This window comes from Cyclopterus lumpus, chromosome 7 (assembly GCF_009769545.1).
Source record: "Cyclopterus lumpus isolate fCycLum1 chromosome 7, fCycLum1.pri, whole genome shotgun sequence".
NCBI classification, from domain to species: Eukaryota; Metazoa; Chordata; class Actinopteri; order Perciformes; family Cyclopteridae; genus Cyclopterus; species Cyclopterus lumpus.
This window is the reverse complement of record NC_046972.1, coordinates 3,475,603-3,501,123: the sequence shown is the minus strand read 5'-3', so window position 1 is coordinate 3,501,123 and position 25,521 is coordinate 3,475,603. Positions and strand designations below refer to the sequence as shown.

The 25,521-nt window shown below is 45.0% G+C and overlaps 2 protein-coding genes across 3 annotated transcripts in view; one reads left to right on the top strand and one right to left on the bottom strand.

The window, feature by feature from the left end:
• Window positions 1–25,020, bottom strand: part of zgc:171775 (STKc_p38 domain-containing protein) — a 32,563-nt gene extending 7,543 nt beyond the window's left edge. The window contains exons 1-12 of one of the 2 annotated variants that reach the window (XR_004609694.1): window positions 24,810–25,020; window positions 23,755–23,884; window positions 22,741–22,799; window positions 22,346–22,457; window positions 20,977–21,006; window positions 19,835–19,882; window positions 19,571–19,685; window positions 19,373–19,444; window positions 18,366–18,445; window positions 18,158–18,236; window positions 17,614–17,787; window positions 16,982–17,484 (exon numbers count right to left, since the gene is read on the bottom strand). Coding sequence is in view for 1 of the 2 variants with exons in the window: in XM_034536573.1 (XP_034392464.1) it covers window positions 17,423–17,484; window positions 17,614–17,787; window positions 18,158–18,236; window positions 18,366–18,445; window positions 19,373–19,444; window positions 19,571–19,685; window positions 19,835–19,882; window positions 20,977–21,006; window positions 22,346–22,457; window positions 22,741–22,799; window positions 23,755–23,884; window positions 24,810–24,976 (1,128 nt within the window). In the remaining variant the exon portion in view is untranslated. Of the gene's footprint in view, window positions 1–16,874; window positions 17,485–17,613; window positions 17,788–18,157; window positions 18,237–18,365; window positions 18,446–19,372; window positions 19,445–19,570; window positions 19,686–19,834; window positions 19,883–20,976; window positions 21,007–22,345; window positions 22,458–22,740; window positions 22,800–23,754; window positions 23,885–24,809 lie in introns of those variants that run through there. The other variant, XM_034536573.1, reaches the window with a different exon arrangement.
• Window positions 7,851–12,613, top strand: LOC117733164 (intermediate filament protein ON3-like). Its single transcript, XM_034536574.1, has 9 exons — window positions 7,851–8,357; window positions 9,687–9,895; window positions 10,688–10,748; window positions 10,856–10,951; window positions 11,129–11,293; window positions 11,386–11,511; window positions 11,639–11,859; window positions 11,988–12,034; window positions 12,181–12,613. Exons 1-9 carry the CDS (start codon window positions 7,953–7,955, stop codon window positions 12,357–12,359), a joined length of 1,509 nt encoding a protein of 502 aa, XP_034392465.1. The 5' UTR covers window positions 7,851–7,952; the 3' UTR covers window positions 12,360–12,613.
• Window positions 25,021–25,521: the final 501 nt, after the last annotated feature.

Below are 25,521 nucleotides of genomic sequence, written 5' to 3'. Positions count from 1 at the left end.
TACAACTTGATTGGAGTCCACTTGTGCTAAATTCAGTTGATTGGACATGATTTAGAAAGGCACACACCTGTCTATATAAGGTACCACAGTTGACAGCGCATATCAGAGCATAAACCAAGCCATGAAGTCCAAGGAATTATCTGTAGACCTCTGTGGTGGCTGGGGCGTGGTTATGCTCAGCTGCGGAGGGGTGTGGGGGAGTGATTTGGGGAACAGGTGCCGAGAAGAGGCCTAATTGGCCTCAGCTGCAGCAAATCAAGGCCAGAGTGACACTTCAATATATATGGTGCACACAGGTGGAGGCGAGAGAGAGGGGAGCAGAGACACAGTCTGGTCAATAAAGAATATTCCGAAACATATTCAGTTGTATGCTCATCCTTTGCTGCTGGGGGGGAAGGAACCTGCATGTGACAGCATAGAACCTGTTACACTGGAGCCAAACGTGGGGCCCCTTTAACATTTTTTTTTTAAAAGCACCCATGGAGAGCGTAGAAATGCACCCAGATCTGCCGACCCAGCAAGCTATTGCTCTGGGGCACATGCTGGCGGGAGTGGCAGCGATGCAGCGGGACCAGGCAGAGGCGAACCGGCAGATCCTGGGGGCGCTCCTGGCCCAGGCAGAGAGGCAGACGCACGCCATGGAACAGCTCGCCTCTGGGACAGCTGTGGCGATGTCCAGTCGTTTTTGGAAACATTCGAGGCGGTGGCGGAGGCAAGCGGCTGGCCAGCGGCGGAGTGGGCGGTCCGCTTCCTGCCCCTACTCGCCGGGGAGGCACAGACAGCGGCCCTTGGGCTGGCCCGGCAGCCCGTCACCGTTACGCGGACGTGCGCAAGGCGGTCATGGATCGGCTGGGTCTGTCCCCTGAGGATCACCGGTGGAGGTTCCGCGAGGCTACGCTGGGCCCTGACAACCGGCCTTTCGCATATGCGCAACGGCTGCGAGACGACGCAACGAGGTGGCTGCAGGCCCGGGAGCTCAGGAGGGTCGCAGGTGGTGGCAGAGAGGGTCATCCTGGAGCAGTTCTTAGGGGGGCTGCCGGCCGGAACGTCGAAGTGGGTCGGCTGTCACCATCCTACGTCGCTGGAAGCCGCCATCACTCTGGCAGAGGACCACCTGGGGGTTTATCCCGGTGGTCAGGAGGACAGCGGCGACCCGCTGGCTCCGACCCGGCCAACACCAGCCCCACGGAGGAGGCTCCTACCGCAGCGCCTGGCGCGGCCCACACTGGCCCCGCTCCCTCGGCTCACCAATCCTCCTGCCCCAGCAAACACCGGCACCCTTCCCAACCCACAGGGGGTCTCTCAAGCATCAGGGCAGGCGTGTTGGAGGTGCGGGCAGCCCGGACACGTCCGGAGGGAGTGTCCACTGATGGAAGTGGGCCAGGTGATCTGGGTTGCTGGCTCTCCAACACCCTCCCCAGGTCCAGGAGCGACGTACCGCGTTATGGTAAGAATCCAGGGGGTACACATCAGGCGATGGTGGATTCGGGCTGTACGCAGTCTATGATCCACCAGAGCTGGTTCGGCCCGGGGCATTGATGGAGGCATTGTGGCTGCAAATAAGGTGTGTGTATGGGGATGTTCACGAGTATCCGATGGTGTCAGCGGAAATTAGACACAGGGGAAAAAAAGCATAGTGTAAAGGTTGCGGTTAGCTGCCGCCTTACGCACCCCCTAATCTTGGGGACAGATTAGCCGGGGTTTGATAATTTAGGGACAGGCTGCGGCGGTGCGTTCACAGCCGACATGGACATGCGATATCTGCGCTGTGCTCAGCGGTGACGCGAGGTTGTCCGACACTGCAGACGGGGAGGGGGAACCGGCGGAGACTCCCGTGGAGACTCCACCGGCTCCCGAGTTTCACTCCATGGAAAATTTTCCACTCGAGCAGTCTCGGGATGACACTCTACGCTCAGCCTTTGACCAAGTGATACGAATTGATGGTCACCTGTTGCGCCCTGACGCAGCGCAGTCATATCCGCACTTTTCATTGATTAGGGACAGAGTGAGCCGTGACGCTCAGACAGGAGAGGAAAGCACCCAGTTGCTGGTGCCGAAGAGCCGCCGGGAAATGATTTTCCAGGTGGCTCACTATAACCCGATGGCTGGTCACATGGAATACGAGAAAACACTGGACCGGAAATGACCCGATTTTATTGGCCGGGTATCCGGGCGGATGTGCGCCGTTGGCGTGCGTCCTGCCCGGAGTGTCAATTGGTAAACCACCTGGCCATTCCGAGGGCGCCTTTGCGTCCTCTGCCATTAATGGAGGTACCGTTCGAGCGAATCGCCATGGACCTCATCGGGCCATTTCAGTGCACGCGGATATCGCTTTGTGTTAGTCCTCGTGGATTACGCAACGCGATATCCGGAGGCAGTGCCATTGCGCAACATTTCTGCAAAGAGTGTCGCGCAGGCGCTGTTTCAGGTCATCTCCCGAGTCGGAATCCCGAAAGAGATTCTGACTGACCAGGACACCCAGTTCATGTCAAGAACACTGAGAGAACTTTACGGGTTACTGGGCATTAAGTCTATTCGGACCAGTGTGTATCACCCACAGACCGACGGTCTGGTGGAGCGTCTGAATAAGACTCTGAAGTCCATGATCCGTAAATTTATTAATGAAGGTGAACGTAATTCGGATAAATGGCTTGATTCTCTGTTGTTTGCAGTGCGGGAGGTTCCCCAGGCCTCCACGGGATTTTCTCCCTTTGAACTGTTGTTCGGTAGGACTCCGCGGGGGGTGCTCGACCTCATTAAGGAAAACTGGGAGGAGGGGCCGAGCACCAGTAAAAGTGAAATCGAATACGTCCTGGACCTGCAAGCAAAGCTCCACACGCTGGGTCGGCTGTCACGTGAGAATTTGCTCCAGGCCCAGGAGCGTCAACAACGGCTGTACAACAGAGGAGCCAGGCTGAGACAATTCACATGGGAGAGAAGGTACTTGTATTACTTCCTTCTTCCAGCTCTAAACTCCTCGCCAAGTGGCAAGGGCCCTTTGTGGTCACACGGAGAGTGGGGGATGACGACTATGAGGTGGTGTGTTCTGACAGGGGCGGAGCTACACAGATTTACCACCTCAACCTCCTAAAGGCATGGAGGGAAGCGGAGTCTGTGTCTCTGGTGTCCGCGGTATCTGAGAGAGAGGAGCTGGGGCCTGAGGTCCCAAAATCTACTAATCCGGCCTCGCTCCTTTGTGAAGACCATCACTCCGGGACCCAGAGAACAGACATTGCCCAGTTGCAAAAGCAGTTTTCTGACATGTTCTCTTGGATGTCGCCCCGGCTTAAGTCGGGCGGTGGAGGTACCTGCATGTGACAGCATAGAACCGGTTACAACCTCCAAGACAGAATTGTATCAAGGCACAGATCTGGCGAAGGGTACATAAAAATGTCTGCAGCATTGAAAGTCCCAATGAGCACAGTGGCCTCCATCATCCGGAAATGGAAGAAGTTTGGAACCACCAGGACTCTTCCTAGAGTTGGCCGCCCAGCCTGAACACCTCAGAGATCAATTATCTGGTGATGTGGTTTCTGTAGATGGCATTGCCCTGGCATCCAACACCACTGTAAAGAATCTCGGCGTTATCTTTGACCGAGACTTGTCCTTTAACTCCCACATTTTTTCATCTACGTAACATTTCAAAAATCAGGCACATCTTGTCCCAAAAAGATGCAGAAAAGCTGGTTCACACGTTTGTTACTTCCAGACTATATTACTGCAACTCCTTATCAGGCTGCTCTAATAAATCTCTTAAATCCCTCCAGTTGATCCAGAATGCTGCAGCTCGTGTACTCACAAAAACTAAGAAAAGAGATCACATTACTCCTGTATTAGCTGCTCTGCACTGGCTCCCTGTAAAATCAAGAATCACATTTAAAATTCTTCTCCTCACCTACAAAGCCTTGATTGGTGATGCACCATCATATCTTAAGGAGCTTGTAGTACCATATTGCCCCACTAGAGAGCTGCGCTCACTAAATGTGTGGCTACTTGTGGTTCCTAGAGTCCTAAAAAGTAGGATGGTAGCAAGAGCCTTCAGTTATCAAGCTCCTCTTTTATGGAACCAGCTTCCACTTTCAGTCCGGGAGGCAGACACAGTCACCTCATTTAAGAATAGACTTAAGACTTTCCTGTTTGATAGTGCTTATAGTTAGGGTTGAATCAGGTTTGCCCTGGTCCAGCCCCTTGATATGCTGCTATAGGCTTATAGGCTGCTGGGGGATGTTTTAGGATACACTGAGCACCTATCACCTCTTCTCTCTCTCCTTATGGATGAATTTACATCTCTCCATTGCACCTTATTAACTCTGCTTCCTCCCCGGAGTCGTTGTGACTTCACGTCTCATAGGGTCCATTGGACCTGGAGGTGTCTGATGCTGGTGAGCCGGCCTCCCGCGTTGGCCCTGCTGATGCGCCCCGCCCCCCCTCCTCTCTACATCCCTTCTGTTTCATGGATTGGAGGTCCATTCATACATTGTCATATTCATGTAATGTGTTTATGTAACTTTGTAAATGCTGTTCATTCTGTACACATGACATCTATTGCATCTGTCCATCCGGGGAGAGGGATCCTGCTCTGTTGCTCTCCTGAAGGTTTATTCCCTTTTTTCCCTGTGAAAGGTTATTTTTGGGGAGTTTTTCCTGATCCGATGTGAGGTCCTGGGACATGGATGTCGTATGTGTACAGATTGTAAAGCCCTCTGAGGAAAATTTGTAATTTGTGATATTGGGCTGTACAAAATAAACTGAACTGAATTGAATTGAATTGAATTGAACTGAGCGATCGGGGGAGAAGGGCCTTAGTCAGGGAGGTGACCAAGAACCCGATGGCCACTCTGAGTGGTCAAACGGAAGCCACTCCTCAGTAAAAAGCACATGACAGCTGGAGTTTGCAAAAAGGCACCTGAAGGACTCTCAGAGCATGAGAAATAAAATGATCTGGTCTGATGAAACAAAGATTGAACTCTTTGGCCTGAATGCCAAGCGTCATGTCTGGTGGAAGGCACTGCTCATCACCTGGCCAATACCAACCATACAGTGAAGCATGGTGGTGGCAGCATCATGCTGTGGGGATGTTTTTCAGCAGGAGGAACTGGGAGACTAGTCAGGATTGAGGGAAAGATTAATGCAGCAATGTACAGAGACATCCTGGATGAAAACATGCTCCACAGCGCTCTGGACCTCAGACTGGGGCGACGGTTCATCTTCCAACAGGACAACGACCCGAAGCACACAGCCAAAATAACAAAGGAGTGGCTTCGGGACAACTCTGTGAATGTCCTTGAGTGGCCCAGCCAGAGCCCTGACTTGAATCCGATTGAACATCTCTGGAGAGATCTGAAAATGTCTGTGCACCGACGCTCCCCATCCAACCTGATGTAACTTGAGAGGTTCTGGGTTGTTGTGTATAGAATGTTGAGAAAAATAATGAATTTAATCCATTTTGGAATAAGTCTAACATAACTGTATATCTTTAATCAGTAATTGGCTAAACTGCTTCTTAGACATGCAGACAGGCGAATAGGACATGCAGGAAAAGCATATTTTGTGCAGATATCCTATCTTACAAATATTACTGGGTATATTCCACAAAATATAAAACACAAATATTGACAATTTGTATAATTTATTATTGACTCAAGGTGGGGCCAGGCGCCATGGCCCTCTGTTGGCCAGCTGCCACTGTAAATGAGATAAACGCAGCACTAAGACTATCATACTAAAGGACCTAAGAAAAAAAAAATTTTAACTAAAAATTTTATGCTGCGTTCACACCAAACACGTTGCGAATATTCGCGACGCGTTTGGTGTCAACGCAGCATAAAATTACGTCCCTATATTATACAGGAAACAACTGCAGATGCACCAGCAAACAATGGCAACAGATATGAACCTATTTTATAAAATGCCTTTTCCCTCAAAACGTGTTGAATGCAAAGATGGATGAAGATGCAGTTTGCTGCATGTGAATGTAATTCTTACACGAGAGAATATTGGAATGGATTGTGAAGTACTGGTATTTGCTTATGGGGTGTAACTGACTTGTGCTCATTTGTATATGCTGCTGCAGTACATTACAGAGGCCGGTAAACCAACATCTACATCAGAGTTGTTGAGATGGGTTTTGTTATAAATTATATTTTTATGTGTATTCTTTATTTTTATACTTCAATTTGCTAAAGCTCTCATAAACTTTGGCCTGCAGTAGACTCATGCTTATCCTTGTATAAAAAAGACAGTTTTTCCTGTGTTTAGGGTCAGAGTTCCGTTTCAACCTGTGAGTTGAACGGACCTCTCACCTGCTCTTGCAATTGCAGTGCCGATACTTTGCCTGTGACCAGATTAATAAATCATCTTGAAATTAGACGGTGTTTGACCGTTATTAGATACACCACCGGGCTACAATCCTTGAATACGCTTTTAATATCCAATCTTTGATTACGCTTTTAGTTTCAACAGGTAGCAACCATTCCAATTCTGTCAGAGCGATGAATCTCGTCTTCTTTTAACTCCTGATGTTCGGTTGGCTGCAAACTGAACAGTAATGCAACCAAGATCCAAGTTGAAAAATGACATTTAGTTGAAATGTTTAAAAAAGGCACAATTAATAATGTGTAACGAATCCTTTTCTTTTTTTTTTAAGTAGTGACGCTTACATTTTAAAAATTAACTTTGGTGACATAAAAAACTGTCAAAAGATATGTCATGAGTATGGAAGGCAGAGTGTGCAGTGCCCTCAAGCAACTAGAAACTGCAAGCATGAAAACATAAATAACAGGATGGTGGAATTCAATATTTCACTCAGAAATTTGATATTTAGTGTCGATCTTCACATATTCAACCTAAGATCACTTTATTTTCCCCCTCCACTTCAGTTTTAAGACATTTCCACTGCACTGTATGAGCTATGCTCTATGTGCATCTATCGAGGTCCCTGCAGGGAACCTCCTGCAAGACCAGTTTCCTCTTGAGGGTTATTAAGACGTTCACTCTCTTCATGTTACTACTAAATCTAAAACCACTTTTTCTATTGGTGGCATTGTTTGAGAAAGTGAACCCCAACCTGAAACCAAATCAACACCACCAACTATTTCTTTACATTATTATTATATTCTCTTTGTACCTCTAACGCCATAAAAGGTCCTAGATTATATTCACCAAACATGCTTTGATACCTCATATGTTCTGTTCTCTGCTACAGAGATTCCAAACTCCTTGAAGAATTCTGTCAATTTAATGTTTCTTGATGTATTGATTTGAGATAGTATGGTGTAATGCTACTAATTTGGGGTATTGAACAATGTGTAGGAATATATGGACTAATGCATGGATATAATGTATTTGCATGCATTCATTCAAACATATCTTTTGACAACAGCTGGTCACTTGTTCCGTAAGTCCAGTGAGATTTTACCAATTGAAACTTTATTGATAACATCTTCATATTTATTGATCTTGCAAGATGGTGGAGAAACAGAAACTGGTAGATCAGTAAGTGTACAGGTCCCCAACCCAACGGTCCATCCCTCCCTCCACCCAAACCTTGCAGGACACCCCAAGCAAAAAATATCTTTGCAAACATATCTTCGTCCCAAATCGCAGCCCTGGCTCTGCTGCCATTCCTTCCTCTGTGAGCATCTGGGTGTGTCAAGCCTCGTTCGCAAGGTTGGCGCTGTTACCTGTCTGACAGGCTGAGCTGCTCCAATCCACCTGCGAGTGCCGCTTCCAGGACAAAGGTAATTGGAGGAGGGTTAAGGGAAGGATGCAGAGGAGGTGGAGCTCACCGGGACCTCCTCCATAGTTGAAGGCAGATATAAATCCCTCACGGACGGAGAGAAGATACTTAGAGGAACTTGACTCTCCTCTTCGTGTGCTCCTCTGCCGAACATCTTTTTCTGCCACCCTTTTTCTCTGTGAATCTTTACCTTTCAGAGGAAATAAAACCAGCCATGGCCTATCGTCCACCGTCCTCGACAAGTTACAGTAGCGGTGGAACCTCCGGGATGAGCACGAGTGGCGGCGGCTTCGGCAGCAGTGGTGGTGGTGCTGGTGGTGGTGGTAGCCGATCATATTCCTCAAGATCGATGGTCAACAACAAATCAAACCCGTCCAGGGCGTCCGGCAGCATGTCATTTGGTAGGCAAGGCATGGGTGGTGGTGGCTTCAGTTATCCTAGTTTCAGTGGCGGTATCAGTGGTGGAAGCATGGGAGCTACTATCACAGCCATCCAGTCCAACATGTCCCTGCTGGCCCCCCTGAACCTTTTAATCGACCCGAACATCCAGATTGTCCGGACAGAAGAGAAAGAGCAGATCAAGACTCTGAACAACCGCTTCGCCGGCTTCATTGACAAGGTGAGCAGCCCTTTGTACAACACCATTCCAAAAGATGTGACATGTCATTTATTGGTTTGAAAAACGGATGTTGATCATCTGATGCACAGAACAGGGCCCACAGTAGTTAATGGTTTTGTCTTGTATATCTGCAACATAGTCTCTAAGGGGGCCACCTGGGCTAATTAAATATTAAATATTAGACAGCAACTGATCCAAACCTGAATAATGTGCACATCATTTCATAAAAAATTGATGCACAGCCACCTCTCATCTTCCCAAGGCAATACTGTGCATCAGTTAGCCTCTGCACTGACGCTGGGAGAAGAACGTTGTTCCTATTTTACCTTCTCTTTGAGCATAGTCGGCGTCCTTGCCAGCTGTCTCTGTGTGAGTACACAGAAACACCAGAGTGGTCATATCCAGTGACGGGTGGCTCTCAGCATGAGAGAGAGAAGGTATCATGTTGTTGCCTATTACCATGGTAGCGAGGACTCACAAGGTTTCAACAGTGCTGCAAAAGTTGGCCCCATCTTTCCAATGCATTGCACAATATAAAAGTATCTGCATTAACTGTTATCATTATTTCAAATGGTGCAGGAAGGACGTAGAAGTTAACCACACCCAGTGAGAGAGAAAATGCCCAGTTAGCTTTTTCCTACTGAACTGTAGTCACAGGAAAGTTTGAGGGCAGAGGCAGGCAAGTGCACTCAGTAAACGTATGCATCCTGGAGGCGAGGGAGCAGTGCATGTAGGGGGGTGTAAGGGGCGTGGCTAGGCTTAGGTGTGGCACAGTACATCTCACCTGGCCTTTGGAAAGAAAAAAAAAAGGAAGAAAGTCTCCAGGCACATGTACACAACCGAAGTGGAAGGATGGGTGCTTCCATCTCCAGGGGTTTTAAAACACAGATCACGTTTTCTGTCTCCTGTGAAACATGTTTCTCAGGATTACGTCAGATGTTCCCAAATAATGAACTTATTAGAACAAGTGCAAGTCCAACTAGAGCGACTGCACGGAGAATGACTTCTGGAGCATCCCTGCCCCGTGGCATCGGTGCAAACAAGAGCCTTTTGTGTGGGAAAGTCACACACAGGTGTGGCTCAATGGATCAACTGAGGAAAGTAAAACAAACACAACAAGCACCTTTTATCAACTCGTCGTTGAAGCAACTTCTCTGCTATTAATATTTGCAGTTTGCTGAAAGTGATGAAACAACATCAGGCATTGACCAAGCACACACATTTATAGATGCGGATCATGTATCCTGATTAATGTGCTCATTCCGTCAAAGCGGTACTTTCCGCCAAGCGAGAGCGGATCTAAACATGAAACGATTTCCCCCATTTTAGGTCCGCTTCCTGGAGCAGCAGAACAAGATGCTGGAGACCAAGTGGAGCCTGCTGCAGGAGCAGACCACCACGCGCTCCAACATCGACGCCATGTTCGAGGCCTACATCGCCAACATACGCAAGCAGCTGGATGGGCTCGGCAATGAGAAGGGCACACTGGAGGGAGAGCTGGGGAACATGCAGAACATGGTGGAGGACTTCAAGAACAAGTGAGTCAACACCTGCACAGTGAAAGATACGTTCAGAACTCGGGTCCTGTGGCCGCAGGAAATCCAGGATTCAATGAATTAAAGTTTAACAATATTTAATGGCAAAGGTAATGACAGATAGCGTTCATGATCGAGGAGCTGGTAAGGGAGCGATCTCCACAGACGGACCCCGCTGCTCCCAAGGCCTCTCTTTCAGCCCGACGCAGCGTAGAGGCCGGGGCCGTCTCAAGATCTCCTGAACCAAAGAACTCTGACTCCAGAACAAATGCTCGGCTATTAGTATGGTCATGCAAATGAATTCACACCTAAAGGTTAGTTCCATTGGCTAGTTCAAAGAATGCAGCCATTCTGTTCGCTAAGCTAATCGATAAGATGGCGAGGTCAGGGACCGGAAGTTCCCCTTCAGAATAAAACCTATTATCCTGCTTTCAGAATAAAAGCAACATCTCAGGTTTCCATTCGGCATCCATTTTAACTATTGTCTAACAATAAAACATCATTCATTCTCATGCATTATACAGTTAATCATTACATTTGTCATCAACAAACAGAATAATAAAACAGTGATCCTCTCTTATGCTTTATAATACATTACTCAGAATATTCCTCATAATATCCCAAATTAATTATCATATCTTTCTTTATGTATTAATTTAAAACATAAACTCTATTTACATGTGCAAGTATATATAAAATCCACTCAACTCAACATTAACATCTTGGGACTCAACATCCGACCTGCAGCAGTCTTTTTTCCCATCAGCTAACTTTTCACAATGTTTTCTGTGGCAGATATGAAGATGAAATCAACAAGCGTGCCAACGTGGAGAATGACTTTGTTCTCCATAAGAAGGTGAGAATTGAGCTCCGCCATGTCGGTTACTGCAATGGAATGAGTTATTGCCTCTTCCATTGACCCCGTCACCTATGCCAACCGCTTCCTTTGCCCTCTACTTGAAGGATGTAGATGGCGCATACATGAACAAGGTTGACCTGGAGGCCAAGGTGGACTCCCTCCAGGATGAGATTAACTTCCTCAGAGCCATCTATGAGACGGTAAGAAAAATTAACCACACACAGTCCTAATATGTCTGTTTCTTTGCTCTCATTTTAGGGAAACCCATCCTAATGAACTTTTAGAGGCTGAGATACAGAAGAGAAATAAATATCTTACTTACATTTACCCTCTAACCTTCTAATTCCATTTAAAAATAACATATATCTTTTGTGTAGGAGCTTCGTGAGCTCCAGGGACAGATCAAGGACACCTCAGTCATTGTGGAGATGGACAACACCCGTGAACTGGACATGGACTCTATTGTGGCTGAAGTCAAGGCCCAGTATGAAGCCATCGCTGCTTCCAACCGTAAAGATACTGAACAGTGGTATCAGCAGAAGGTAGGAAGAGACAGAAAGTGTCAAACTCATCCTGCTGGACAAGTCTGTGGACTCTCTATTAACAACATATATATGCATTTTGTTTTCTTTAGTACCAAGAGATGGAGACGAATGCAGGCCAGTTCGGAGATGACCTCCGCACCTCCAAGAGTGAGATAGCTGAGCTCAACCGCATGATTAGCCGGCTCCAAAATGAGATTGAGTCAGTCAAGGGACAGGTTAGTTCACAGTTACATGCATTTATATGTTATAAAACAGAAAAAGAAACTGGTGGCGAACATGTAGAAGGCTTTTTGAATGACAAATACCACTTATGAAGCTCCTGCTAACTTTTAAACCTCCCAGCGCGTCAACCTGGAGGCTCAGATTGCTGAGGCCGAGGAGCGCGGTGAGCTGGCCGTGAAGGACGCCAAGGCCCGCATCAGGGACCTGGAACAAGCCCTGCAGAGAGCCAAGCAGGACATGACCCGCCAGGTCCGTGAGTACCAGGACCTGATGAACATCAAGCTGGCTCTGGAGATTGAGATCGCCACCTACAGGAAACTGCTGGAAGGAGAGGAGGACAGGTAAAAATCTCAGTTGCTTTGGACTCATAACGCCTGGTCTTCTTAAACACTAATAGACTGCATTGCATCAAGTCAGACACGCAGCAACATCGGCAGCTAAACTTGATCCTTTTTGTATCTCTTTTCAGAATCACCAGTGGCAGTGGAACTGCAACCATCCACATACAGTCCTCTGGTATGTCCAACAGATATCTTCATTTCTAAGCCAGTGCATGCAAGTAAACGTGAAAATGAGAAAGCCATCGTTTTGGTTGATTATGTTTTAATGGAAACTCAAGTTTCTGCCATCTCATCTAAACAAAATGTAATCTCCTTCACTAGGTGGTGGCGGCGGCGGTGGCGGTTATGGGGGCAGCATGGGAGGCGGCGGTTATGGCAGCGGCATGGGAGGCGGTGGCGGTGGCTACGGAGGCAGCTACGGCATGAGTGGCGGCAGCGGCGGCAGCTCCGGCATAATAAAAATGAACACCGTTAGCTCCACACAACCCCGCCGTTATTAAAAACAGCAGCTGTCTTTCTTTCCATTCTTTGTCTTGTACCCTCATTTTCTTCTCCTATTCTTCCCATTCCCTCTCCCTGACAACCACTCATAAAAGCTTCAAAATATCCCCATCACCTCACTCCTTGGAGACATGGCAGCCTCAGAAACATCCACATTTGTCCGGTATCAGCGGGCAGATCCATGTAACGTTTGTTTTCTGGGTTGCCACATACCTGCGAAGAGTCAAGTCGAGGCAGAATAATTAGTGGACCAGAAGAGTAGCAAAAATGTGAGTCTCTTCCTTAGATCAGTCAGCCTGGCTGTCTTTTGGTGTCTGGATCCGCTGTCATGCAGTGCACTTGTAGTGTCATGACTGGGAGACCAGGTTTATTGTAACATTTGTTTGGAATAAATCTGATGTCATAATGATTTTGGCAGTGTGGTTCCTCTTTTGGATTTTTGGTATACTCAATACGAATGATTTGGGTTTATGACAATGGTTTGCTAAGATCTGCCATCAGATTCTGTTTTTTTACGTTTAGTTTGTGTACAATTACAAGGCATAAAAGTCTCTGTCTCTCTCTCTCTCTTTATAGGAAAACCCTAATGTCCCAAATGAGGCAATTTGTGGTATTACATAAATGTAGTGTAGACACCAGTAGAACACATATCATTAAAAAATTACAAATGACCTCCTAATTGCATCAGATAAAGGACTCATCTCTGTACTTGTTTTGCGGGGCGCATCAGTAGGGCCATGGCAGAAGGCATCAGACACCGCCAGGTCCAATGGACCCTATGAGACGTGAAGTCACAAAGACTCCGGGGAGGAAAAGTCTTTAGTTAGTAAGTTATGCAGATGATACTCAATTATATCTATCGATCAAACCAGAAGGGACCAACCAGCTCGCTAAACTTCAAGCATGTCTTAAAGACATAAAAACATGAAATTATTTTACTCGGCCCAGAACACCTCAGAGATCAATTATCTGGTGATGTGGTTTCTGTAGATGGCATTGTCCTGGCATCCAGCACCACTGTAAAGACTCTCTGCGTTATCTTTGATCAGGACTTGTCCTTTAACTCCCACGTGAAGCAAATCTCAAGGACTGGATTTTTTCATCTACGTAACATTTAAAAAATCAGGCACATCAATAGATGCAGAAAAACTGGTTCACACGTTTGTTACTTCCAGACTAGATTACTGCAACTCCTTAATATCAGGCTGCTCTAATAAGTCTCTTAAGTCTCTCCAGTTAATCCAGAATGCTGCAGCTTGCATACTCACAAAAACTAAGAAAAGAGATCACATTACTCCTGTATTAGCTGCTCTGTACTGGCTCCCTGTAAAATCAAGAATCACTTAGATATGCTGCTATAGGCTTATAGGCCCCTGGGGGATGTTTTAGGATACAGTGAGCACCTATCTCCTCTTCTCTCACTCCTTATGGATTCATTTACATCTCTCCATTGCGCATTACTAACTCTACTTCCTCCCTGGAGTCTTCATGTCTCATAGGACCTGGCTGTGTCTGAAGCTGGTCCTGGGTCCTGACTCCTTGCCCCTGCTTCCTGCATCCAGCCCCTGGCCTAGATCTGGCCTCTATTCCAATGACCCTGCCTCCTTCTCTGTGCCCCCTGCCTCAAAGGCCGACCTCATTGGTCTGGCCTCTTTTGCGATGCCTCCTGCCATGGCCCTGCTGATGTGCCCCCCCCCCTCTCTCTTTCTCCTTCTGTTTCATGGATTGTGGAAATATGGATCTTGATCCATGCCTACTAATTATTCATACTTTACGGTCATATTTATTGAATGTGTTGTAACTCTGTAACGCTGTTCATCTGTACACATGGCATCTATTCAATTCAATTCAGTTTATTTTGTATTGTATAGCCCAATATCACAAATTACAAATGTACAATCTGTACACATACGACATCCCTGTCCCAGGACCTCACATCAGATCACGAAAAACTCCCCAAAAATAACCTTTCACAGGGAAAAAAAGGGAAGAAACCTTCAGGAGAGCAACAGAGGAGGATCCCTCTCCCCGGATGGACAGATGTAATATATGTCATATGTACAGAATGAACAGCATTACAAAGTTACATAAACACATTACATGAATATGACAATGTATGAATGCACCTCCAATCCATGAAACAGAAGGGATGTAGAGAGGAGGGGGGGCGGGGCGCATCAGCAGGGCCAACGCGGGAGGCCGGCTCACCAGGCATCAGACACCTCCAGGTCCAATGGACCCTATGAGACGTGAAGTCACAAAGACTCCGGGGAGGAAGCAGAGTTAATAAGGTGCAATGGAGAGATGTAAATTCATCCATAAGGAGAGAAGAGGAGATAGGTGCTCAGTGTATCCTAAAACATCCCCCAGCAGCCTATAAGCCTATAGCAGCATATCAAGGGGCTGGACCAGGGCAAACCTGATTCAGCCCTAACTATAAGCACTATTAAAGAGGAAAGTCTTAAGTCTATTCTTGAATGAGGTGACTGTGTCTGCCTCCCGGACTGAAAGTGGAAGCTGGTTCCATAAAAGAGGAGCTTGATAACTGAAGGCTCTGGCTCCCATCCTACTTTTTTGGACTCTAGGAACCACAAGTAGCCCCGCACTACAAGCTCCTTAAGATATGATGGTGCATCACCAATCTAGGCTTTGTAGGTGAGGAGAAGAATTTTAAATGTGATTTTGTGAGTACACGAGCTGCAGCATTCTGGATTAACTGGAGGGATTTAAGAGATTTATTAGAGCAGCCTGATAATCTATTGCTTCCGTCCATCCGGGCAGAGGGATCCTCCTCTGTTTTCCCCGTGAAAGGGTTTTTTCTATTTTTTGGGGGAGTTTTTCCTGATCCGATGTGAGGTTCTGGGACAGGGATGTCGTATGTGTACAGATTGTAAAGCCCTCTGAGGCAAATTTGTAATTTGTGATTTTGGGTTATACTAAATAAACTGAATTTAACAACAAAGATCTATAATCATGACCTATCAATAAACAATAGATCGTAGCAAAATGTGGTTGGTTTATTAAGAGTGAACGTCCATAATTGGCAGACTCAGCAGAGGAGTGACAGAGAGAGAGAGAGTGCACGCAAGAGAAAGAGAGAGACATTTTAAAAGCATGGCTGAACATATGGAGATAATTGCAGCAGCAAAGTAAACCTCATGCAGAAACCGCGTTCAATAACTAGTGAACTGGAGATGACTGGGTCCTTCTGGGGTGTAAGACCCCCAGCCACTTCAAGGGCATCTCACGGTTGATGCAAATTTAGCTGAAAAGCCACCAACGTGAATATCTGAGGAAGAATTTATGTTTGCAAAATTCAGGAGCAACATTTGGCTCTTTTATGAATGACCTTTGCATCTTTCAGACAGCGACTTGCATCCTTCTGCTCCTGTACATCTTAATCGTGCCACTGTTTCAAATACTGATGGACACGCTCTTGTTTTAACAGTTCCTATTAATGATTACATTGGATAAAAGTATATTCAACGATTGGTAGCCCGGTGGTGTATCTAATAACGGTCAAACAACTTCTAAATTCAAGATGATTTATTCTTCTGGTCACAGGCAAAGTATCGGCGCTGCAATTGCAAGAGCAGTTGAGAGGTCCGTTCAACTCGCAGGTTGAAGTGGAACTCTGACCCTAAACACAGGAAAAACTGTCTTTTTTTATACAAGGATACCATAAGTTTCACTTTCATAATCTAATTTACATGCCTTGACAAACGATCTCAAAGAATATAAAATTCGAAGAATTGTGTGTGTTGTATTTCTGGGGAGATATCTGCCTCTTGTTACAAACTTACCTCTGCCTCCCCCAGATAAGTCAGCCGTCTGTCCTTCAGTTATTATGGAAAACTGAACTCAGTTCCTTTTTTATAATCATGAGTCTACTGCAGGCCAAAGTTTATGAGAGCTTTAGCATAAAAGTAAAAAATAAGTATAAAAATAAAGAATATAAGAACACATAAAAATATAATATATAACATGGACAATAAGTGGTACAATAAATCCATTAGTGCTGCATGTATACTGTATATTTTAAGGAGTAGTGCTATTTAATTCTTATTATTCTATTCTTGCATTTATATTTAACACATATTTGATCCCACTTCTCAGGGATTTTCTGTTCACTTGTTTGCACTGTGGTTGTATGTTGTGCCTGATGCATTTGCATGATCTCATATCTTTTTTATTATTTACTGATATTATCCATGCATATTTATCTATGTATTGTAGAATTATGATTTACATTTTGCATCTTCCTTTGTTTGCATTTCATGTGGTTCTTTTGTTTCTATTTCTTTCATATTTATGTTCTGCTTTTTCCGATTTTTTTAACGTTGCCATCAATGAAGGATTGTAGCTGTTCCTGTGGAGAACTCGTCAGCATGTCCCCGTCCTCCACACAGAATCTCTGCTGAGATATAATGCTGCCCTCTGGTGATGACTCCGTGACACGCTGGGCCTGTCATGGTTTTAACCTCCGTCCATCAACTATTCATGCGTAACATCATAGTTAACAGCAACAGGTTCTTTTTTACCACCTTTAATTTTGGAAACAATTCCAGCACTAAAGATCATGATCGAAAAACAAAATTCCACATGCAATTGCACTCTATACCTTTTTTTTCATATCATGAATACATGTAAAGTAAGCATCTAACACGTCACAGAAATGAAACCATGAGAAGCAGGAGAAGCAAATGGACCTTGAGCTAAGACGTCGATCCATTTGGCACATTTTGAAATGAGAAGACAGCATTTTTATAATTCGGTGCTAGAGCATTTTTTTGATCAACTTCACATGCAGGCCAACTGCTTCTGCTGTCTGAATATCATAGAATAGAAACAACCTCCACGTGAGCCAAACCTCTTTCTACTGTCCTGTACAGGCCACCGTACCAAGTAAAGCAACCCTATGTAATGCATTTTGATCGCGGCGCATATCCGATATGGCAAAAATGATTTGGATTATTGTTTTATGTTTGTCTGAGTCTCACAGTGTGGCTTTAGAGTTGGTATTATAACCAACCATTGGGAGGCACCGGCGCATCACAGCATCCTACATGGCTGTCTTACTGGGATTCTCAGGGTCAAAGGTCATGATCTCCATGTGGATAAGACCTGATTGGATGAAAAAAACAAAGTGAGCATTGGTTTACATTTCCCAAACTAACGCTATAAAGCGTGGACTTATTTAAAGAGTCCCCTGAGCTTTCACTCTTAAAATTCAGGGCATTGCAAAAAACGTACTCTTCCACTCCCCGACGGCGAGCTCCAGGCTCTCGAAGGAGTCGTCGTAAGGCCCCGAGTCCGGCTCGCTCTCCGGGTCATGATATTCAGCCAGGAAAGGGTGGCACAGTCCCTGTTTCACCGTCAGCCTCGTCTCTGGGTCCAGCAGCAACATCCCCTCCATGATGCCTACAGCTGGAAGCATCGAGATAGAAAACAATATTATACACAATTTTCTTTGTTTAATTAACCATTGCTTGGCCAAGAATCGGATTCCAAGATCGGATTCCAGCTTTTGGACTCAAAAGTTAGTTTCCAGTTTAATCATTTTATCTCCTTACATATTTGTAATAACTAACATATGAATTCATGAGTTCTGATAAAAGAAAAAGGCACTCAAGTCTATGAGATATGAGAATGAGAAGGACATGAGGTCACAGTGACCTTTGCCCTTCCAAATCGAATCAGTCCGAGTGGACATTCGTGCCAAATTTGTGACATATTCCATTGAAAAAAATGAATGAATTTCAGTTTGAAGACGACAAGTGGAGGCAGTTTGGCGCACCGTTTTCCTCCATTGACGCAAAAACTTCCTTGAAGTTTTTCTTCTTCTGCGGACGAAGACCCAGCACGTACGACTGCGCCTGGAAAACATTAAAGGTCGACGACATTTCAGTCTGAGACACGAACTTCAGATAACAGAACACAATGACACAAATGGTGAGGAGAGGCAAAATAAAACGGCCTCAACGAGGCCTGTAGGCAAAACTTACGTCCTTACTCTGCATCTTCTGGACCAGGGAGGAGTCTGGCGTTCCTGTCATACGGAGGATCTTATTCAGCTGGTCAATACCTGAACAAGCTGGTTCAGGAAGCCTCACAATGCATAACATACAACACATAGATCCGGACGGTAAGGGCCATAGTGAATACAAAAATAACCAAATATCTAGTTAATAAAATAGGTAATTGAAGGGATACTCTGGCCTTCTAGTACTGCACTTCAACAAAGGTTGGGAACATTTGAAAAACTAACATTACCACCTCCAACCAGTCATGGTACAATTTACATCCACGTCTGCCCAAAATGTCATAAATTCCTCATTACATCCCTTTAGACATTTACGTGAAAGTGTGCTAATTATCATATTATTTATTGAGTTATGAATGTGTGAGGCCCATACAGTGTAAGAAGTGGATGTAGTCATAACGTCACCCGTTGGTTTGTGTACTGCCGTTTGGAAGCCTCGAGTTTTGCGATTTTGCCGTCGCCATCTTGGATTACCGCCATTGCAATGTTGTTTTTGTAACCGGAAGTTACCTTACTTGGAATTTGGAGGTGTGACGTAGAGACGCCGTATACGGCTCTGGTATGCAGTGACCTGTCAATCACAGTCTTCATGGTTCATGGTCTATTTGACTCTAAATCGACCATCATTTAGCCAATAGCATCATTTAGTTTGACCCAAACCTTTGTTTGAAACATCCTCACGTTTCACACATATGTCTGTAAACCGCCAGTAAACAGAAGAAGTAGAGATTGTGAACTTCCGGATTTGGTTTCGATCGAGCAATTTGAATTGTTCTTTCATGTCAGCTTAGCATCGTCCATGTTTCAAACTTTTTTAATGTGCTACTTCGAATGAAAACACGGCTCAAGTAGTATTTCGCAAGACCTTTATGTGTCCAATTCTAACCATGCTGCACCTGTTTTCAAAACTGTGCTATATTTCTATTCATCATTGAGCATACACAGCTTTATTACAATGCGTGAGGATACTGTCGTGTCCCGGGAAAAGCACCTGGCCAGTAATCATCTCAGCCAGGATGCAGGCGGCTGACCAGACGTCCACTGTGAGGGGAGGGAATTTTAATAATGGAAAATGCAATACTCTGTCGTAGCATACTGCAATATTCCGTGACATTCTCCAACAAACTGAAAAGGGCTACTTGGATTAAAGCGAGGTTACATTATTACCTGTTTGACTGTAGTGCATCCAGTTGAATATGACCTCTGGTGCTCTGTACCAGCGCGTCACAACATAACCGGTCATCTCACTCTCCGTCTGTCTTGCCAGGCCAAAATCCAGTATCTGGGAAGAGTTATGTTTTAGGATTTAGATTACATTTCTGTTGCATTTCATGTATCAGTTCAAGTGTGTTGCAAGTCATGGATAGTAGATCAAAATGTCTAAAGGTTTTCACATTTATAGTCAGTGTTTTATTTTATTTTTTACCTCACCTTTAATTCACAGTTCTCATCCACAGCGAGGTTACCAGGCTTCAGATCCTAATATCCAACCACAAGAGGTTTTTTAATAGCACAAAACCTACATACACACACACACACACAGACAAAACAATTAAAATAAACTTAAAGCAATAGATTGACATCTTTGGAATAACGATCATTTGCTTTTTTTTTTGCTGAGATAACTAGTTAGAACTAGTTAGCAGCCGGTTAGCTTACTATATCATAAAAAGTAGAAAACAAGGGGAAACGGCTAGCTAATGAAATCTTCCAGCCTCGCAAACACTCACTTCACAAGTCCTGCTTAGGCAACTAGAACACACATCGTGCAGCTATATATGAGACACACAGGCCCCAGACCAGTTTGTCCACTGCAGACTTTCATTTCACATTAAACCTCCATCCAACTCCCAGAAAGACAGCAAACGAGCCAACCCCTAAAATAAGACAGCATTACTGGGACTTGCACCAAATGTAATCCCTCACTCGACTCTTGCGAAAAGTCCCATTGCTTATTCATAGGAAAAGTGTACAATATCAAAAAGGTGTGAAAAGCCAAGTTGTGGTTTTTTGTTGGTAGGGTGGAGGGGTAGAGTGATTCCAGGAAGTTGCTAACTGTTCCCCCAAAATGTGTGCTAAGCTAAACTAACTTGTGATGATTACTGTATGTCATTCAACTTGAAGGCACACAGAGTAGGATTCGCTGGTTGCAGTTTGTAAACACAACATTTAAAGTTGGCCCCTCCTCCCCGGCTCGACCAGGGAGCCAGTTTGGCATTTTACCTTTTGGGGGTCTAAGGTGGTTTAACTCGCTTTTGGAGCCAGCCTCAAGTGGCCATTTGAGGCACTGCAGTTGTTGGCACTTCAGTGTTGGCTTTTCTTTCTCAGCACCTGAGGGTGCCGCTTGGCAGCCACACACTTCTCGTGGGTCATAGGTGAGGATTGAGAGGGATTATTTTATTAAATTGTGTTTTTGTAAATCCTACTCATTGTGCCTTTAATTCTTGGCAAGAAAGCAAATAGGTAAAAAGCTTAATGTCGAATTATTACTTTAAGTGTATAGTTTAAAAAAACAAACAGACATTAATTCCGAGTTATAGTGTTTGAAAAAAATGAAATGTAATGGGACCCACCCGATGAATGATCCCAGCAGAGTGAATATACTGTAAAGAAGAAAAACATTTAAGCACACGGTATACAACAGCACACGTGGACATACCACACACGCACAGCTCTAAATGACCTGATGTGGACTATTTTTCCGCCCTCAGAGCAGGGCACAGATAAGAAGGGGAAAACATCTCGGGATCAAAGAAGTTTGAAGCTTAACTCAAAGACAAAAGGGACTTTTTACGTCTTGCTTTCCAGTTTCAAACGTGCTTTCTCTTTCGTTTCCACGGGCCACTCGTAGTTACACATTGACTAACGTTGAGTGGAAGGGCATAAATAAGGGTAAAGCAGTCAGAAAAATGTTTGACTTGCCAGTAAGACAGCTGACCTTGTATTTCAATGAATTCCTCCTGTTTACAAACCTGCAGCACACACTGGGGGGGGGGGGGGGGGGGGGGGGGGCATTGGAGGGTTGCAGGAACATGTGAGATCTGGGACCCGGGCCTGGCCAAAATATGTTGATTTCGGGCCTTGCAGGTTGAGAGCGAGTTGCTGTGTGAGTTGTTGAGAGGCTACGAATTTTCTTACATTTTTTTCTATGGTTCTTGCTTGGACGATCACTGCCTTGTGGATGTTGTATGAGGCTACCCTGGTGCAGAGGGAGCTCAAGGTCCTGGGATTATACTTTAGATGACAGATCAAGTATGATTATGGACTAGGGGCTGTTACCAAATTAATTTAATGTGTTTAAGTGTTCAAAATTGAAAATTCAATTGTCATTAAAGTAGATAAGATGTATTTAGTTGTTGCTCATTCTGTATGTTATTAGTTATATAAGACAGAATAATGGGATGGAACTTTTAATCTACGCCTTTAATTCTCATGAACTGGCATTTGAACTGCTGTCACTGCTTACACACCACCACTAGCAGTACACACACTTTAACTGTCCGTGATCCTTTGTCCACAACTGATATTGGCCAGCATCCATGGGTAATGTTAGCGTGTGATAGTTGAAAGCATGAGGGTAAACATCATCAGAGCTTCTGTAAACACGTCAGAACTATTTTTCTTAACCCATTCGCCAGATAAAAGGTGTTAGTGTTGTTCTTTCGGATCCCAAAAAAAACATTACTTATATATGGTTTCATATCACCCTCGAATCACATGCAGAAATGCACAATGACGCGTGGTCAAAAGTGAGAAACGATTGATTAGGTTTAGCACTTTCTCACAGGACCAGCGGTCTCCTGGGTGAAAGTCCTGAGTTTGTTTGACACATACGTCTCCACTCCCTCTCCCACAATTAAAGATAGTTATTTCAAAATGTATTTGAGTATTTACAGTAAGTGTATGTTTAACAATCGAGTAAATAAGTAAACATAGACTTACCTTGAGTCCTTTTAGCAGCTGGTAGAACAGGTATGTGATGATGCGATCAGTTAATCTCCGCTTCTTCATAATGTGGCCCAGATCCTGGGCGACTAATGGCATTACCATATAGCTGGAGCCAGCGAAGAAGAGGAGAGAGAGGGAAGGAGAGCATTGAAAGACAACATTAACAAATAGGTAAAGGGACATACAGTACATGTAAATAAATACTGTCGAGAACAACAGTTCATCGCTATATAGTCAGGAAATGCACAAAACAACCAAAGCAAACGTGAACAAGCTTGCTCTCACACATCCTTGATGGAACGTTTCAAACGTGAGCACACATGCACACGGGGGTTCTCAACAAGCTGCGACAGCGAGCAGAAGAATGTGCTTTCCGAATCCCAACTCACAAGGTTTGGAATTTCTCCAGCGTGTGGTCCGGTGTGAAGACGTCCAGGAGGCAGATCACCTTGAAGGAAAAACCCAGTGATACCAAATGTTAATACACACATCTGTTTATCAAGAGTACAGTGCAGAGTTGGTACCATTGGGCAATCCTGGAGTATCGCACATCATTGCGGAAGTTCCTTAAACTTGCACTTTTTTCTAATTTCTAATTGCATAGAAGTCTATGATAAAATGACTCACCTTCTCTCTTGATTTATTCCCTCAGTAAACATTGTAAACATGAGTTTGTGGTCTCGATCTCTAGTTCCAAGTCTTCTTCAATACAGCGTGATGTTCATTCATTAGATGATGGTCAATTTAGAGTCCATAGACCATAAAGCAGGGTATGCTTCAGGGTGGGGCTACAAGGTGATTGACAGGTCACTAACTTTAACCCTTTTTGGATAATGAAAGTAAGGTTTTGAATCACTTACAATTTAAGAAGGCAACGGCCAACACGCCCAACTTGTTATATACAATCTATGGGCTACTGCTAAAAAGTTAGCTTCTCTATCTATTCTAAATACAAAAAAACTCAAACTGATAACACACATTGCAAATTGGATCAAAATGATGCATTTGACAAGCAAATCACTACATTAATAAAGTTATCTTGTTGAATGTGGTGCCTCCTAAAGAATAGCCCAGTAAAAGGAGGTTATGTAAGAGTGCGTAAAGTTCCTCAAAGGTTTTCAGCGAAAACACTGAATCATGAGGGTTCCGACAATACACAACACTGCCAGCTTGTCAGGGAGCGTTGATGAGATTAAGGGCTCTTGTTGAATGGTCAACAAGGTTTGCTTATCCTCATCTCATTCTTCAGACTGAGCTCCCTGGTTGAATAAGGACAAATACACTAAAATCTCAACTCCTTGTCTTTGGCCAGCTAGTGTACTGGATTGTATCACATCAATTAAATCATCATGTTGTTAGATCCAACCATGTAATAAAATAAAAAAACAACTCAAAGTTCCTACATTTTCATGCTGTATGTGGCGGAGCAGCCGGAGTTCCCTGTAGGCCCGCTTGGCGTGGATGAGGGACTGGAACGGACGAGACAGCTTCTTGATGGCCACCTTCTCCTTGGTCTTCTGGTCCAAGGCAGAACTAAGAGTCAAACACAGTGTCAGGGGGCGTGGCACACCGAGGGAGGGTCAGTGACACATAATACAGGGCTCCAAATTATTGGCATAAAGTCTATTTTCTGATCGTTTGTAATTTATTGATGAATCGTTTCGTCGATTAAAATGTAAGAGAGATTGTGCAAAAGGCCCGTCATAAACTCATCTCGGATATGCTCTGGTACAAGTAAGTTGAACAATTATTTGTACTCCTTATAACTGTATTACATAGTAATATATCTTAAACAAAATTTGGCTCAGGGCTGATGTCCCCTCTGTTATCCAGGGTAGCCCGGGGTAAGAGCCCCCTTGAGGTCTACCTTACTGGCCCAACATGATAAAATCAGGGATAAGATCTCCTCTGTCAGTGGCTTATCATTAGATGGAACTGTGTCTGAGGCATCCTGGATTCCTGGCTGGGTGTCTCTGCATCGGTGGAGGAGATTCCTGTCAGATCAGAGGACCTGCATCGACTTGCTGACTCGCCTCAGGCGGACAATAGTGCTCCTGTTAGCAGATGTCAGAGTAATCCGGTACGCTCGGACCGTCTGGGAGCGGAATGCAGACTTGAGGCTTAAATAGCCCGACATGTATATACACCCACTAGTGATGCCAAGTGTTGAAGCGCTGATAGTGGACTGTTGTTTCACCAGTGTTGCTGCTGGAGACGCGATGTGTGTGTGTTGGAGGTGGGCCACTGCCACTTTAACGGCCTGATGTGTTTTATTATGTGAAGTGAAACATTTTAAATGTTCATTATATAGGATGTAATTGTGAGTAACATTTGTATTATGTCCAGTATGTTATGACTTCAGTAATGGATGTTTATTAGACTAAAAGATTCAGGTGCCTTGCACATTACTGTCAACAACGCCCCCCCCCCCCCCCCCTCCTCCTCCGGGTAAACTCACCAAACTGTCCCGTAAGCTCCGGAGCCGATCGGCCTCAGCGTCGCGTACCTCTCCGCGACGTCCCACGTCGTTTTCTGGACCTCCAGTCTGTGGAAGCCCGGTCTCACGGGGGACTCCATGGCTCGCTGCCTGGCCTCTATTCCCAGCGTGTCAGGGTTGCAGGTCATTGAACGCGGCTTTGCACGAGCGTTGGGAGTTTCAACCTGGCAGGTGAGAGGGTAAAAAAAAAAAGGAAAAAGATAAGAAGGTGAGCGCACGGAAACGCCCCCTTTTCCTCAGGCCCTCCCCCCCTCCCCCCCCCCCCCCCGGGTCGTCACATGGGCGAGCTGCGGTTCCCACGCGCAGGACGGTTGCCTGGGTCTGCGCGTCCGACACATGTGCAAGAGTATGCGGCGTGGCGCAAACACAACCCGGCCGCGAATTACAGTCCTTCTGAATATTGCAATATTGATGAGTGAAAAGAAGAAGAACAAATTCATTTATTTGTGGTTATCAGTGGCTGTACCGGACTAGATATTGGAAGAATAACACGGTTCAAAAGTAGACTGCATGTTCAATATTGTATATGAGCAATAACTATCAAATTAACCAGTGTTAAAAATATGTATCTGGTCAAACTTCCCAAAAAATGATTTATTTTACAGCTATAAGTTACATTAATGCTAGTGGTCTTGCATTGTTTTTTTTAAACTTCAATGTCAATCATCTTTCA